The sequence below is a fragment of the Thermobia domestica genome, chromosome 9 (genome assembly GCF_964235325.1).
Source record: "Thermobia domestica chromosome 9, izTheDome1.hap1.1, whole genome shotgun sequence".
Taxonomy (NCBI): domain Eukaryota; kingdom Metazoa; phylum Arthropoda; class Insecta; order Zygentoma; family Lepismatidae; genus Thermobia; species Thermobia domestica.
Window position 1 is genome coordinate 8,962,396 of NC_137462.1, and position 18,292 is coordinate 8,980,687.

General features: G+C 36.1%; 1 protein-coding gene across 1 annotated transcript in view; it reads left to right on the forward strand.

Annotated features, from left to right (window-relative positions):
• LOC145694394 (uncharacterized) overlaps positions 1-18,292 on the forward strand; it is a 622,323-nt gene that overhangs the window by 99,573 nt on the left and 504,458 nt on the right. The window contains exon 2 of the mRNA XM_081770569.1: positions 8,143-8,249. Within this exon, the coding sequence (XP_081626695.1) occupies positions 8,143-8,249 (107 nt within the window). The remainder of the gene's footprint in view (positions 1-8,142; positions 8,250-18,292) is intronic.

Below are 18,292 nucleotides of genomic sequence, written 5' to 3' on the forward strand. Positions count from 1 at the left end.
CAGTATAAGTTCAAATCGTACTTACTTAAAACATGGGGCCGCGGTGGCTCAGTGGTAGAGCGTTCACCTCTGACGCTTGGGGTTCCGGGTTCGATCCCAGCCCCCGCCAAGTGAACTTTGTGGTGGACAAACACCGTGTGCGTGGGTTTTCTCGGGGTTCTCCCGTTTCCTTCCACTTTCTTCATTCCACCATTTCACTCATTTCTCATAATCACCGTCTCCTTTAGCCTAACCGGCATAACCGTGGGACGTAAAACTGAAAGATTTCATTTCATTTTTTTTTTTACTTAAAACATATAATTGCTTACATTGAAAAGTGTATAATTTGTGTATGAGTCTGACCCCGATGATTATGCAGTTATTCACATACTTCACTATATATAACAATCCTACAAGTAGCGACATTATTAGCTGCAAGCAGGCAAGTTATATTGCGTGTAGAAATATCTATTAGGTTGACTGTATACTATTTCGGATTAGAGTGAAGCATTCAAATGTTTGTTGTTTATCATCACCATCGTCATATGTATTCTGCCTTATTGGGTCATTCGCCGCAGCTGAGAAGCTTCCATGCTCCACGATCCTCTGCTAACCTCTTCGTCTTCACGTATGATCTTTCTTCTTTCGTATCATCCATTAATTGTAGCCTCCTTCACCCCCTCTCTTTCTTGCCACCATACCCTCTATCACGTCTCTCACGATACAATTTCTTCTTAGGCAATGTCCCAACCAGTTTCCCTTTCTCTTCTCAATAATATGTAAAATTGTTTTTTCTCTCTCACCACCCTCTCATTCGTTTTCCGCTCGATTTAACTAATTCTCTCCATTCTTCTCCACACCCACATTTCGAAAGCTTCCAGTCGTTTTTCATCACTTTTGCGTAAGGTCCATGTTTCTGACCCATGCAGTACAACACTCCGCACAAAGCGTTATAAGGAATTATTATTGTGCACCTTATCTTCAACATTCCAGGATAAGTGATGCACAGATTATGTTTTCCTGTTTATAATTGGGGTATTAAAATAATTAATTTGAAGAATGAATAATTTTCAAGTTCGTGGCTCATATTATTGTTTGATTTTACACTGCCTTCATCTGCCAATTTTATAAATTATCTAAAGCTTGCGTATCACGTTCCAAATAGCGGTTGTTTATCTGGATTATTTGTGATTCACTTCACGTATTGAGTCGGTGCTGGCTCCTGGATGCGAACGTTAAGATCCAAATCAATTAATTAACTAATCACCTTGGTATTGGCTTTGTTTGTGTTTGGATGAAGTAACAGCTGACATTGCATCTTTTTTTTTTTTTGACTTCAGTGAGATAGTCGCATATTTGATTAATCTAAATGATACTTAATAAATAACGATTTCTATCCTACTTCCGATTTGATAGACTTTCTCGTGCACGTAAAGTACATATTTTTTTACTACGCATTCTTCAGCACACTACCATGGATAAGAATGCACTAGTAAGCATCAGGCAGGAGAATTCAAGATTTTTTTTTTTTTTTTTTTTAAGAGAATTTCCAGATAAACAAAACAAACATGTTTAGTTTTTGACGTCTCATTTCCATTTGAAAACAACAAGCAACCAGGGTGAGAAGTGAATGCGTCATTGGCTTCAACGACGTGTTAAGTCAATAGAGAAAGGGGTTGGAAGCTTTTAGAGAATGACAAACGGAGCACGGAACTCAATGACCCAAACGACAGGATGTGACGTTGCACCATCAGGCGAAATCTTTCGAATAGAAACAAACAAATGAGTGAAGTGAATGCGGTAAAAAGCCCACGTGGCTTACTAAAACTTTGGATAACTACAAGGAAAACAGATCCACTCCGTTACGACAAGTCTTAAAATAACAAAAGCTCAGTCACAGAGGAGAGGGGGAGGAAAAAGGGATGCAATGTTGAAAAACACAAATAACATCCGTTTTGGTTAGACAGAATGTTAAAACTAAAACTATACTACTTTCTTTATAGAAGCACGGTGGCTTAGTGGTAGATCGCTCACCTTTGGTGCAAGGTGTCCCCGGTTCGATGCCAGGCCATGAGCTTGTAATTCGATGCCTTAGGAGGTCAGAGTGTTTATATCGGACAAAGATTAATTAATGTATAAGTAGCTAAGTAATAAAGCGGTACTTGCAGCACCATATTTGTTTGGAAAGCAAGATAACTCAGTGGTAGAGAAGGGCACCGATTTCTTTGTAACTTTTGGAAGAGGGGGAAGGCATTCAGATGTATGTTTGGTTGCATACAAGGGTTTAAGAAGGCATATATGAAAATTTTAAGATAAATTGAATTCAAGTTATGCCAAATATTGCATATTTATAAAAATACATAGAAACCCACATGAGCATGGGGTAGGGGTAAGATCGGCACCCTTGGTGGTACAGCCCTCATTTCTGGTGCGGAGGAACCTTAGTTTCGATCTCAAACTATGTGACTTTGTGGTGGACCAGGACAACCCAGTGTGTGCAGTTTCCTCGACGTTCTCCCACATTATCATTCCACCAAATCTTCCATAATCATTCGCTTAATTAATAATTTGTTTTCCTTAGTTTAAAGACCTTGATAATAGATATTGAAGATTGCATTCAATTTCATTTGAAAGGAAACTCCGTAATGGTGTGGCCGGCAAAGGACTGAAAGTTAACGCGTACAGGGTAATGGATGCGGACGCTCAGTGTATCCATATTCAATGCTGTTATTTTTCCCTTCGTAGATCAGAATTCATTGGGCTGGTAATCAGTAGATCTGCCTTTCGCGGATTCGTATCTCGCCGAATGTTACATATCATCCTGTCATCATTAATTTTATTGTCATTATTCATTTCTCATCGTCTCTTAGTCTCAGGGGCTTTATCATGGGGCGTAAAACTAAAATAAATAACAGAACAACAATTCAAGTATCTTCCAAATTACCTCATCATGTCTCATAAAGTAGTATTCCAAAACATTCTTTGGCATTAATGGGCATCGAACCCAATACCATAACCAAACACACCCACTATTAGGATTCAAATAATTATTATCCTTTCTACGCCCGTCAGGGGTTTAAGAGAAATCGTAGACTGTCACGTTGGGGTCCTTCCTGATGAACCCCCCAAATTAACACAGAGTCATGATTGATACGTCGTTGGAAAACTCATGGAACACAGATTCCGTCGCGGTAACAGATTTCTAGACCAATTCAGTGAAAAGATATCTTGTCGTATATAAAACCTTCTTGAAAATAAATGTAATTCACGTCAAAAAAACTGAGACTCAAAAAATTGATGAACTTTGTCTCCCCTTCTTCTCCCAAGCAGCAAGTACACATACAGGATATTACCATGTACTGGACTACTTAATGCTTCATATACCCATTTTTATGAGTGCAATGCCAAGAGGAAGAATGGTCCCTGAAAAACATGATGCAAAAGACAAGAAAAACGCGAAATTTACCATCCCCCTCCGCTATAGTACCCCCAACATACATAAAATGCACATCAGCGAAAAATTTCATTTTTCGGTAACACATTGATACCAACATTATTGTCGTAGCTTAATTAATTAGATATTGAGGTTTAAAGCCTGGACGCAGGAGGACGATTGAAGATTATTTCATGAAGGTGAAATTAAAGATGATCCGAGAAGATCTTTAATCTTTTAACATATTTTTGCAAAGAGAATAAAATTGTGGAAATTCGGGTTAAAATTCTGAATATGTAACAAAAAATATAAAAATTGTACTATTACAAGGTGTCTATCGGTCACGAAAGTCACGAATGTCACGAAAAAGTCCCGAAATCAGAAAACGGTCATGAAAGTGACGATTTTTTTTTTTAACTGTACAAATGTAAGTACAGATTGGAAAAATTCGTTCTATAAACGTCAAAATTCACCACCAAAAATGTCTATGATCGGCTTTAGATGCTACCAAATCGCAAGCAAAGTACGTTTCTATCGCATGGATGAAAATTTGGCCTAATTCGCACCCAAATTCGCTCTTGAAAATATTAGGAAATTTTATGATTTGGTAAAGAAAAGGTCACGAAAAAGTCACGAAATTAAATTTTGGAATTTTAGTAGACACCCTGTATTATTACTAACATTGCTTTCTAAATATTATTTTTAAGGAATGTAGGAAGCTTTCAAAACTGTAAAAATGTATTGAAATTGGTAAATAATCGATTTAAGAGTGTGAATGTTTAGCTCAAGAATGGTTAGGAAAATCTAAACGTAGATGCTGTGAAGAAAACAGTTTGATATTAAAAAAAAAAAAAAAAAAAAAAAAAAAAAAAAAAAAAAAAAAAAGCTTAGAATTGTTTCTTCGCTGAGAGGGATCCTACCGTGCATTATAATACATTATGCATCGTCTCCCGCAAGAAAAGTTGGATCATGGAGGCGAGAGGGGAAAATCCCCTGGAGATCGCTGACTCAGATTCATGGAAGATAAAAGGAAGAATCGTTGACAACCAGGGATTACTACTCAAGTGTTCTCTTCTTGGAAATCGAAAGATGCTGGCGCTGTCGATATGCAGTAAGCCTACTTGTCAATATCACACATTGTGAGTGACTCAGTTGATATAACGTATGACAACACTTCTGGTGTGGGTAAATATAAGTTTACTGCTCACATTAAGAGAATTTACTTCTAGGTTTACTACTTTTTCACGTAATACAGGATGTTTCGAATTGAATATCGTAATTTTAAGGCTCTGTAGTATTTATTACAATTAACTTACAATTATAAATAATACACCAAATAAAAGAGCAGCTCAAACAGTTTTGTACGCATGCGTGCATATGCACTATTTCCTCTATCATCCGTTAGAATGCGCTAGTAGCAAAGATGGCGTCTAGTAAGCAGAAAGCTTTTATGTTTTACATTTTGCAAAGACTGAATCTGTTGTTATAGTGCAACAATCTGTGTGGAGAATTTTAAGGAGGCGCTTACAACTACGTCCTTATCGTTTGCAGTTCCTACAAGCTCTAAAGCCTACAGACTTCAGTCCAGTGTCAGCTTTGCAAATCAAATGTTGCTGCATAACTATGAAGATTTTCTGGATCGTGTCGTCTTTAGTGATGAATCATTTCACCTACTGTAAAAATACTGGTAACTCAGATTGAGCCTGATTGAGAAATGTCCTGAGATAATTTCGTAGTACTTCCAGGCCACTCTCAGAAATCATCACTGGTTGCAAGCTTAAGTCTTTGTTCAAGAGAAAGCCGTGACCAGTGGAGATCCTTCCGTGAAATACTCAGCTATAGATTGGGTTAGTTCAGGAGCGCGTCTGTAATGTAGTCATATTCCTTCCCAATTAACACGAAGAAAGATAATTAAAAAGTATATAAACATTCATTTCTATATACGAATGAGGAGCGACCGAAAGAAAAAAAAGTGACATTTTAATGTAGAGTTTGCAGCCCTGATTCATGTCTGTGAGAGATGTAGCAACATAGTGTAAATCACGATGCTTTACGGATGTTATAAAATAGAGGATCTGCCCTTACAACAAAATCTTGAAGCCATACGTCACAGTTTCGCCATCCTTACTCTGCCCACTCCGCCCAATAAGGCCGCAATGTCTCTGGTACTTGCTGTACAAACCCTGCTCCCGCCAAGTGAACTTTGTGGTGTGGGTTTTCTCTGGGTTCTCCCGTTTCCTCCCACTTTCTTCATTCCACCATTTCATGCATCTCTCATCATCACCGTCTCCTTTAGCCTAATCGGCATAACCGTGGTACGTAAAACTCAAAGATTTTATTTCATTTCAAGGTCGCAATGTTTTGAGCTAACAATCATGGCGGAAACGAAAGTAACCAATCAGAAGATGGCGGAAACGAGAGTAGCCAATCAGACGTGCCGATGTTCGGTTGTTTTTTTGGCTTCATTGATTTAATAGGATGAAGATACACATGGACAGATCCTCTATTTTATAACACCCTTGCGATGCTTGATGTCACTCTCTGTTCATATTCTCTGGCTTAGTTCTTTCTACGATCGTCTGCCTTACAGAGCAGTCCTTTAAATGCTTGCCCTTACGTATGATGTAATCAAATATTTCGTGACGAAAGAAATAATCTGGTTCGATTTGAAGACAAAAACGCGGGAGGAGGAAATAGGGCGGAGCCTAAATTCTGTATCTGTGCTGACGCACTCAACCCAATCGAAGTGGAATGGATTTGTGGATGGCCTAGTGGTAGAGCGCTTACCTCTGGTGTGTGGAAGCGTGGTTCGATCCCCGAACAAGTAAGTTTAGGGTGGACAGGATCTTGTCCGTGGGTTTTCTTCGTGTTCTCTCGTATCTTTCCACATTTTCATTGCATTAATTATTTCATTATTCGTCATCCTCCTTTAGCCTTAAGGCAGTAGCATGCAGTGGCGGATCCAGGGAGGCGATCGGGGCAATTGCCCCTCCAGAAGAACAAACTTTTCTTAATTTTATATATAAATAGAACCCATCCCAGAGTTTGGAGCTCTTAAAAGTAGCTCTAACTATAAGTATTACAACCCACCGCCCCCCAGAAGTCCGTCCTGGATCCGCCCCTGGTAGCATGAGACTTATAACCAGAAATTTCATTTCTTTTTCAGAATCTATTGAGAAAAATCATTTCAAGCAATAGATTGAGTAATGTTGGTAACTTTTTCCTTTTTTTTTTTAACTTCTTGTATAACTTGAATTCTTTGTGCTGAATAAAGTATGTAAACGAAGTAAAAGAATTCTGTGCATAAGACGTAACAGAATGGACATTAAAGTAGCAGAATACCCGTTTTTCGCACGGGCAGAATACGTTTCATTTTGGATACAAGGAGCTGTATTTAGAGTTAAACGGCATCAGAAGTGTCGCTGTTCGTCTCAATGACCCCGTAAACTATGGATTCGACATTAATATAAGTTATTTCCGATCATATATATATATATATATATATATATATATATATATATATATATATATATATATATATATATATATATATATCCCTCCCCTAAGTTGCACCGTCAAAGTGAAACGATAAAAACGATTGCTGGCTCGAACTTCATCTATGTTGAAAATTTGGTCGAGATCGGTCGGGTGGTTCAAGAGTTATTAAGTCACAAACATAATAATTTTTATTTTTTATATACATACAATTTTTTCCTGTAAAAACTAACTCTATATGGCCTATGGAACCCGGATGTTCAATGCCGCGTCACAAAAGCTTTCCACTGACTACTATCCTTAGCTAACTGCATCCAGTTTCTACTTTGTATTTCCATCTCTGCGAGATCCATCTTAATATTGACCTCCCATCTGCGCCTAGGTCTTCCTAATGGTCGTTTTTCGATTGGTCTTCCAGTCAAGACTTTGAAAGCGTTTTTGCTTTCTTCCATTCTAGCTACATGACCTGCCCACCTAAGCCTCCTAGACTTGACGACCCTAACAATGTTGAGTAAACAGTATAAATTATGTAGTTCCTCATTATGAAGTTTCCGCCATTCCCCATTCCCGTTCGTCTTGGGTCCCTATATTTGTCTCAGGATCTTGTTCTCAAATACTTTCAGTCTATGTTCTTCCCCCAGAGTAAGCGACCATGTTTCGCAGCCATACAGAACAACAGACATGACTATCGTTTTGTATATTTTAAGCTTCAAATTCCTCGACAGAATTCGCGACGACAAGGGATTTTGAACCGAATAGTAACACGAATTCCCTGGTTTTAGTCGACATTTAATTTCTGCGTGAATATAATTTTCCTCTGTTAATATTGATTCTAAATGTTTAAAAGTATCCACTTTATCAAAAGTATTATTTAATATTTTAACGCATCCTGTAATATATGTACCTAATATCAGAATTAAAGAATCCCGTCAATGTAAAACATCACTACAGCCCGTAAAGCTAGGGGATGATTTTCCAACACGGGGGATGGGGGTGCAAAGCTAGTTTCCGCCGTTGCCGATGTGATTTTCTTGCTGTAGAACTCTAGAGCTATTAGTTGTATATAAAAGTGGTTTTTCTGTGTTTATATATTTCTGTTTCCAAAATAAATTTCGAATCCTTTTTCTTTGAGATCAGGACTTCATTCGAATAACAATTATTATCAAAACTATTAATTTTGTGTGTATTTTAGTTTGGAATCGCATAGAAATGATGAATTGTTTTTATCTTTCCAGAAACTGTCCGTCCAGTCTTTTGGCACCAATTGCAAAAGCCGTCATTGAGGAAATCCTATCCGTCTGTAAAGATGCTCATAGCTGCCCATGGATAACTCAGGGATCGAGTGAGTAGAGTTTCCTTTGAAGTTGATGCTTTGTAGGTGTTTATGAAGTTTCATAAAACAGGATATAGTCTTACGCAAGCATCAGTCGACAGTAATTCTCTGACTGTGTGGGTGGATTTGTATATATCAACTGTGTCGTATATATTTATTTTGGAAGTTAAGAGGAGAAAAGAATTAAGATATAGTGCATTTATTGTTTTACATTTTAAAATATATAAAAAAAGAAATGAAACAGTAACGCTATTTTTAACATATAAGTTTGTTTACTTTTTCTTTTAAGTTCCTTACTCTGAAGCTGTTCAATAAATTTCTTTCAAAGATCTTTTACATTATAATAAAACATTATCTTTGCAGTTACAATGACTATAACCGACAGGAGAAATCCGATAATATTGTATAACCTATATATTGTTGAAAAGCTATTTGAGAACTGAATTCAAATGTGTAGGTGCTCGAGATATTATTTTTGGTTTAAAAATCTTAATCTTCTAAATAAGGATGATCCATTTCAACATTCTTTTTGTTCATTTCAACAGGTATTTCTAATAGTGGTGGGCACAAGAACCGGTTTTTCGGTTTTCTCCAAAAATCGGTTCGGTTTTTCACACGAAACAAGTTTCGGTTTTCTCCAAAACTAGCTTCGTTTTTTTCAAAACCGTTTCGGTTTTAACCGAAACCAGTTATTGGTTTTCTCTAAAAGCGGTTTTGGTTATTCACCGGATCCGGTTTCGGTTTCCTTCAAGACCAATTCCGTTTTCTTTCCAAAATTTGTTTTATTTCTGGCCAGAATAGTGATTTCGTTGTTCTGCAGAAACCGATTCCGTTTCCACAGAAATAGCTCTGTTTTCAAAAAGTTTTCATCGAAACTGGTTTCGGTGAAAAACCGAACCGGTTTTTTGGAGAAAACCAAAGCCGGTTTTGGTGGAAAACGAACCGGTTTTGGAGAAAACCAAAATGTTTTTTTCGGATTTCGGTTTTTCTAGAAACCAGTTTCCGGTTTTTATAAAAACCGGTTTTGCCCATCCCTAATTTCTAACCGTTTTCAGGGTATAGGGAATGTATTTAGATTTAATGAATACTCTATCCAGAGCCAGCTCTACCATATGTGCAACACGTACATTTGCACGGTGCAGCAAGCAAAATCTGTGATAACTATATTATTCAAAATAAACATTTCTCGTTGGAAATAAACTTCATGATGATGGTACTTAAATTTACTAAGCTGATTTTCTATTTGAATACTACATTCATAAATCATGTTTAGGTCTGTTAGTTTAAGGTCACATGGACAGCGCTAAAGCAAATGCTCAAACAAATCTCAGCATGAATTGCTTGATTGTTGTCAAATACATGAACTCAATTCTCGAACAGTAGCGAACATCTATTCCATTTAGTTAGTTATCACAGTTTTGATATGAAAACTAGTTTTATCTTTGTCACAAAGAAGTTTCTTATCATTGAAGATTGAAACATTTAAAAAAAAATAACAGATGTAGAAGGAAAATCAAGAAATAAAAATAGAAGAGCTAGTTGCATTGAAATTGCAAACCGATATATTAAGATTGAAGCTCGATATTGAATTCTATAAAAAGGAATATCATTTTTCCTTTGCCGGTATGTTTACTTTATCTTTCACTAACATAATAGATTATTACTTAAAGAAAAAGCGATACAAGAAGATTCTATTTATAGTACTTAGGCCTATGTGAGTGCTTTTTGCCTTCCCTTCGTTTGTATATGATGGAGTAGCATACTTAAAATCGTGGCTTTTAAGATTTGTTTATTCTGCAGAAACGTGGGTGACAAATTATGCCATTGCACGAGGGGCAAATTGCCTAGGGCCGTCCCTGACTCTGTGTATATACCTTTGTGTGGTGTTATGCATAATCGATCCACATTTTAGACGGTTTCCTTTAAATTCCAGACCAAAGTGAGAATGAACACTTAATCACAATCACTTTTTTCTTGATCACTTGATGGAGAACGGTTTTGTAAAATCTTATAACAAAATCACGCCGAAAATAATAGAAGTAAAATCTGTTCATTCGAAGGTAGCATTCTTGGGGAGACTTATTTTATTTTCATTAGCCAAATATTGGGATAGTTTTAAGAAAAGTCACTTGGCCCGTCCTAAAAGTTAAATTATTGTTCTCGGAAAAGATGAAGATTTGTAGGAACTGAGTCTTTCTACAGCTGCATAATAAGTAAGATAGCTGCTAAAAGACATCATTCCAGAGATAGAGACAGTTTTGAGGTTTGGGTATCTATCTATTAAAATGCTACAATAGCAACAAAAGCTCCTGAGCTCCAACCTATAACCTTAGATTGCAAATCTTTGATTTACGGTTATTTGTGATTACACGATTAATAAAGACAAATATTTTAAAGTTGTGTACTTTAACAAAAGAGACACTGGCCAAAGCTTAAATCCACTTTATTTTAAATTATAATTTGTAACTGTTTCGGATATCTAGCATATCCTTCTTCAGACACTATCGAAAATAAATGAAAATACAGACATATATATAAATATTGTTATGACAAAGTTTAAATTATTTAACCGTCATATATATAGTCATTATTATGAAAAAGTTTAAATTCTTTTAACAAACATATGTGTAGTTATTGTTGTACTTTTTTATTTTTATTTATTATTATTATTATTATTATTATTATTATTATTATTATTATTATTATTATTATTATTATTATTATTATTATTATTATAATATTTTTCTTCCTATTTACTGAGGCCTTCAGGCAATCCCATAAGTCTTCGTTTTCACTTTCCAACTAATCACGTTCCTTTATTTTTGGTTCTTATAAGGGCCTTTTTTTATTTATTTTCTTTTTATCTATGCTATTCAAACTTCCTTGCCATAATTCATTAATAGGTAAGCCCCCTGTCCAGTTCATCAGTTTATCTCTTCCTACCTTCTTTATCCAATCTGCTTCTTTCCACTTCCTTATTATCAGTGTCTCTTTCGTTAAAATAATCAATCCAAAGCCATGAATAGTCTTACTATTGTGTACTTTAAATATATTTTTTAAATAGACCCGTTTTTCATAAAGTTTATCTTTTTTAAATTATTGTTCAAAGCCTTTGTATTTTAATAAGCCATTTTCCAAAATCAATGCAAATGAATTGTGCTGCCATCTTTGGAGTTCTTTTAAACTATACGTTTGTGAACGTTTATATGTTTGTGACCAATCCTTTCGACAATTATATCTCGGTAACCACAGGCTCTAGAAAAATACGTTTTCACTGATCGATTGCAAATTTTGCGTGGATTGTCCAGTTCTAATTGAATATATATATATAAAAACATGATTATTGAAAAAATAATTGAAAAAAAAAACTTCCCTTTATAGTGTCCTTAGCTGATTTTTAACACGACGTCTTTAACTTTTGTCTGTAAAGGGACATGTACAGATGTTGTGAGGAATGGCAAAGAGATTCATGCTCATATATGAATGATGCACTGTGTAGAGAGCGCAGGTTCAGCTAGTCTCTAAAATGCTAGAAAAGTTTATATGTTTGTGGCCAATCCTTTCGACAAAGAGATTTCGAAAACCACAAGTGCCAGTAACGTGCCATTTTCTCTGGTCGATTCCAAATTTTGTGTAGATTTGCCAGTTCTCATTCAAATTTTCAAACAATTTGTCTTTATTTTTCTATTCCGCATTTTAGGCGTCGTTTTTGCCCTATTGACCCTTGTGATAGGCACCCCGTAGAGGAGCTACGTATAACGGGTTGATCGACATTCTAGGCGCTTTGTATTAATCTGAATGAGAAAACCTACTGCAAACTGGCAATTTCTAAGGCTTGTGGACCCATAATAAGGCGTACTCGGATATGGAATTATAAGAAAAAAATATTTGCATTTGATATCATCTATCACTTATCCAAGTTTGCCACTAACCCCCCCCCCCAACATTCTATATATTAAAACACCACATTTATATGTTTGTCTATAGCAATTCACTTCCTTTGAGAGTCTTCCTGTCCTTTACTTGTGTTCGTAAAGGGACCTGCACAGGTATAGTGAGAAGTGGGAAAGAGATTCACGCTCATATTTGAACTAACTGTGCGCTGTGTAAATAGCGCAGTTTCAGCTATCTATATATTAAAATGCTAGGTTTATATGTTTGTGGACGTTTATATATTTGTAGCCAAATTCTTTTGGCAATGATATGTCGGAAACCACAAGCTTTAGATAGATACCGTTTTCACGGATCGATTGCAAATTTTCTGTAGATTGTTCAGTTCTAATTGAATATTTAAAAACATTGCCGTTATTTATTACATTTTTAGGGGTACACTCAAAATGTTGAAATTACAAAATAATAATAATAATAATAATAATAATAATAATAATAATAATAATAATAATAATAATAATAATAATAATAATAATAATAATAATAATGCATCATATCCTACGGATTATACATTCCAACATCACAATTTCTATACGGGGTTAGTACCTAGGTATATCTCTCCAGCGTTTGTTTCGTGGCCAAACGATAATGAAAAACAAAGGATAACCATTTCCCCAGTCTTAAGATTAATCTTTATTGTTTGGAGTGTTTTGCCCAATGAACACCATATATCACTGACATAATTAATTGTGTGTGTAATAATATATTTTCTTATTACATGCTGCATGCAAGAAGAAAGAAGACATTGATCATTCATGAATTAGGAACTCCAACCGAAAATAGGCTCAAATCTAGCAAACGGTGCGAGATATGTAACCCCTCCCCTCTATTATACTCCTTGCCGATTTTTATCAAGGTGTCCTTCACTTGTGTCTGCAAAGGAATATGTGCAGATGTGAGGAGTGATAAGGAGATTCATCCTCACATGTGAATGATGCGCTGTGTAGACTAGAGAGCGCAGGTTCAGCTAGTAAAATTTAAAAATCGGAAGTAAATCAATCATATTATTCAACATGAAATTACCTACCGCCTCATATTTGTTGTGAGGAAAGTACTTAAGGAGGATCACTAGGTGTTCTCGGTGCTATGCTAAACGCTGCTTGAATAGTGCAGTGTTGCCAGATAGTGTCAAGTGTTTACTGATGCCAGATAATAAAGGAAGTAACCAGGCATTCTGCTTGGATACTTACTGGAGAAATTAGTTTTCGACCATCACCGCAATTCACAGCAAAGTTCCGCTTCTTGAACTGCGACGCTAGAATCCAAATTTTTTCTTATTGTGACTACAACAGTAAACGTACAAATTTGGCAACAACGCATTATGGCGTTCTGCGCAAGTTTCTTCTCAAAATCTATTTCCTTAAATGTAAATTAACATTTAAATAAAATGTAAAATATAGCACGAAAAACGGTCAAACAATATATCTATTTCGTAATAAGATCATTAGTTTAAAATACCTTACACATACAACCAAACATTTCATAAAACTGGGCACTTCTAGTAAGATCTAACAGCAAGTGACATCTTGTGTGCTCATTGTAAAACGAATAAAATATTTTCTCTTATTTGTTACCTTTTTCGATATCAGAAGACAACAAAATAAAGCAGTGTCTTATGTTGTAGCTGAAACATAACTCTATCTTATACTACAATATTTATAATATGTAATGTTTCATTGCACAGTAGTTAAGGGAATAAGCTAAAATACGTACTGACTTCTGGGTGGTGATCCACCTTAAGCCGTATTTACGCACATGACTATAAAGAAACAAATAATTAATGCCAAATCATTTAACATTAAGAACTTGAGAAGCGACGAAGGCCTAAGGTTAATCAAAGCCACTTCTTCTGAGCTGTAACGAAAGAGAGGGACTTAAGGAGCTTTCCAAGAGACTTAACACTAATGCTGTTTCCAAGAGCAGATGAATCTGTCGAGTTCATTAAAATTGAATTTCTTGCAAGTGTTGCTTACACAGCAGCTAGAAAGGAAAGTTAAAAGTTTCCCCAACTGTAATTTATGCAACCGGGCATTAACTTCAGTGTTATTTAAGTTCCATAAAGCAAAGGATAAATCTTGTTTTAATCTACTTAACTGAGCAACATTATAATTCCCTATGGGACGTGAGAAGTTAGTGAGAAGCAATATTATCTTTGGAGGCTTGAGTATAAAGACAAAAGGGAATCTTCCGTAAAATTTACTGCATTCTGTCCCATTCGTCATATGAAATAACAAAGATGTTCTTGTAAAATGAACTTGATTTTGCTGCATTTAGAGAGAAGAAAAGCAGCTGATGTGCTTTTGGTCTGCCGTAGAAATGTTCTTTCTGTTTAACTTGTGAACCCCAGTTGGCGTTAGTTAGTAAAAAGACCATTTTGTTTCTTTTTCTTTCTTTTTTCTTTTTTTGGGTGTACATTCAAGTGCATAGTTTTTCGTAATCTGAAAATACATATTTCACCGTGATATTTCCCATGTATTTCGATAACTTCTCTCTCTTGAACACAAAAATAGTTTGAATAATAGAAAAATGTTTCATTCCTATATATATATATATATATATATATATATATATATATATATATATATATATATATATATATATATATACAACTTTTTATCTTTATGGTGTCATAGGATTTTTATAGTACTTTTTTGTTGCTTTAAAGGAAAGAATAATTTTCGCCCTTAGAAATGTTTATTATTTATTTTCTCTCCTCTTTTTACTTACACTGTGCTCTTTAACACATTAAAAACGTCGTGTTGTATTCTTAGGAAATTTTTTCTAACTTATGAGTTGCAACAATTTGATGTGACATGGCTATTTTTTTTTTAATCTTGTTTGTGGCTGTTACTATAATTATTAAGTAGTTTTTTTTTATATCAAAAGATCCAATATATTTGAGGCAAAAAGTTTCTTGTAGGCCTTATATCTGGAGAACTACATACAGTGTAGCCAAACCCAAACTATCACTAACTCAAAATTTTGTAGCTCTTGATCCAAAAAATTCAATATACTTCATTCAATCAAACATTTTCTTGTATGCCTTGTATCTGGAGAACTACATACAGTGTAGCCAAACCCAAACTATCACTTAACTCAGTATGATGTGCGTATCCCGTAAAAATTACGAAAACTCGATTTAGGGGTCGTTCAAAACTTTTGTGGCCCCTCATCCAGAAACTAATTATTGGCCAAGGCCAAGGCAAACTTTTGATGCATTTTTTGATTATTTATGAAATTCTTGTTAAATGTTGTTTCCAGGATATTTTTTTTTAAAAGTTGTTGACAAAAAAGGTACTGTGAGTACTACAAGAAAAGTAAAATATTTTGAAGGGGCCGCGGTAGCTCAGTGGCAGAACGTTCACCTCTGGTGTATGGGAACCGTGGTTGGATCCCAGCTCGCGAGAAGTGAACTTTGTGTTGGACAAACACCGTGTGCTTGGGTTTTCTCGCGGTTCTCCCGTTTCCTTCCCTTTCTTCATTCCATCATCCCATTCTTCTCGTCATCACCGTCTTCTTTAGCCTAGCCGGCAGAACCGTGGTACGTAGAACGGAATTATTTCATTTTCATTTTCAAATATTTCGATACTTAGAGAGAACAGCAAATAATCATACGCGCTTTGTCCACGTATTATAATACAGTATATTAGTATAGCACATCCTGGTTAATACGTACTGGAAGGAAATGGGAGTATCTCGAGACAGCTCTCGTAGGTGGTAGATCTGGCATGACCTGCCGTCCGCGCTGGTCTATTGTTAGTGTGGACATCTTTGGTCCACGTGGTCCCAGCTTCAATTCGCGGTACGCATTATGGTAGCCCGGATTACACCTTAAATTAGCCTCGAGGTCTTATATAGCCTCGATGCTGAAAAGGGACGCTAAACTGTAAACAGTCCTACGATTCAGACGCTCGCTTTAGCACGTAACTCCACAAAATACACAATTATGTTCGCGGATATTTGAAAGCTTAGCATCCTCGCCTAATAATCGGAAGGTTGTGATTGGAATCTTGAGGCTGTAAGAGAGTACAGTAAAAGTTTGCATAGAGACTATAGTCAACATCTGCAGAACAAATCATGGAGATATTTATATTAGGAACTAGTGGTGGGCACAAAAACCGGTTTTTCGGTTTTTAGAAAAAACGAAATCGGTTTTTCAAAATTTCCAAAAGACCGGTTTCGGTTTTCTCCAAAATCGGTTTCGGTTTTCACCAAAACCGGTTATCGGTTTTCTTCAAAACCAATTCGGTTTCGGTTTTCACCAAAACCGGTTATCGGTTTTCTTCAAAACCAATTCGGTTTCGGTTTTCTTCAAAACCGGTTCCGGTTTTTTCCAAAATTTGTTCTATTTCTGACCAGAATAGTGTTTTGTTGTTCTCCGGAAAACGATTCCGTTTCCACAGAAATAGTTTTATGTTTTTCCCAAAAGTTATCACCAAAGCCAGTTTCGGTGAAAACCGAACCGGGTTTGAAGAAAACCGAAGCCGGTTTCGATGAAAACCGAAACCGGTTTCGATAAAAAACCGAACCGGTTTTGGGAAAAACCGAAATGTCGGTTTTTCGGGTTGCGACTTTTCTGGAAACCGGTTTTCCGGTTTTTCTAGAAATCGGTTTTGTCCATCCATCCACGGACATAGGAAAAGAAAAGCGAGAATAAAATGGATTAGAAGAATAGCGGGAGTGATAGATGTTATTGTAAACATAAAGGCAATTAAGGGTCAGTGAGCTGGGTATATTGCAAGAAACGATGATCAGTGGACAAAAATAACTGTTAGCTGAATACGAAGAGACATGAAAATGTCCTCATAAAGATGATTGCGTATTCAGATGATACGGTCATTATATCTAGAACCGAAGAAGGACTACAGGATGTGATTGACAGAATAATTGCCACTGGGAAACTATATGGAATAGAAATCAACACAGAAAAATCGAGTCATGAGAATATCCCGTGATAACGCGCCCTTACAGGTCAGAGCAGAACTCGAAGAGGTCGGTAATGTCAATTATCTGGGAAGTATTTTGACGAAAGACGCGTACTGCACCAGAGAGATCAGATCGAGAATTGTCACAGCCAAAGAAACATTCAACAAGAAAAGATCACTATTAACTAGCAGGCTCAATATCGGCACTGGCGTCTCTGGCATGTACGATTTGGGGGGCATCAAAGAAAGTTATTTAAATGGTACTACATAGCCCAACCTGTTTATTAACTTCGATTCTATTTGTTACCTTTCTGCTTACCTTCACGGACCTCCTAAGGTATATCAAGAACTCGATTACAATCGTTTCACCGCTTGAATATTATATTCCAAATAAATATAATTATTATTGTTTATATGATATTCTGTCGTTAGTAAATAAATTAAATTAGAATAATATGTTGAATATTTTGTACTTCAAAATATTGGGGGGGGGACGTCCCCTCGTCTCCCCGCCAGAGACGCCAGTGAATATTGGACTAAGAAAGAAGTTGGTCAGGTGCTATATATGGAGTGTTGGACTGTACGGTTCAGAGACTTGGGCATTCCGGAAGTTAGGGAAGAAATATTTAAAGAGCTTTGAAATGTGGTGTTGAAGGAAGATGGAGAAGATAAAATGGGACAGAGACAGTAACAAACAAATATGTTTTAAAACGGATAGGAGAGAAGAGGCAACATCATCTAGATTTCTCAATCTAGGTGGTGTTGGAAGATGACGCTTTTAGCCAGCATCCTTCGTAGGAAGGACAGTTGGACTGGATACATCTTGCGAAGAAATTGTCTTCTCGCTTTCCTTGCGCCATAGAAAGAATACTGCACGGAAAAGCGAGGAATAGGAAAAAGAGGAATGCAACTGATTGATTATCGGAAAAATAAAAGAAAATATTGGGAGTTTAAAAAAGAGGAAGCTCAAGATTGAGAAACGCGGAAGAAACATCTCTAGTCCCAATTTTTTTTTTAAGTCATAAAACTAATACAGGGTGTTTCAAAACAACACCTACAACGTTTGGGAGGTAATTCCTGACACCAAGGTAAGACAAAAAGTATAGACCAACTTGGGTGCATAAATGCTTCCTTCCGGAGTTATAGGCTGCCGAAAACATGAAAAAATGAACTTCG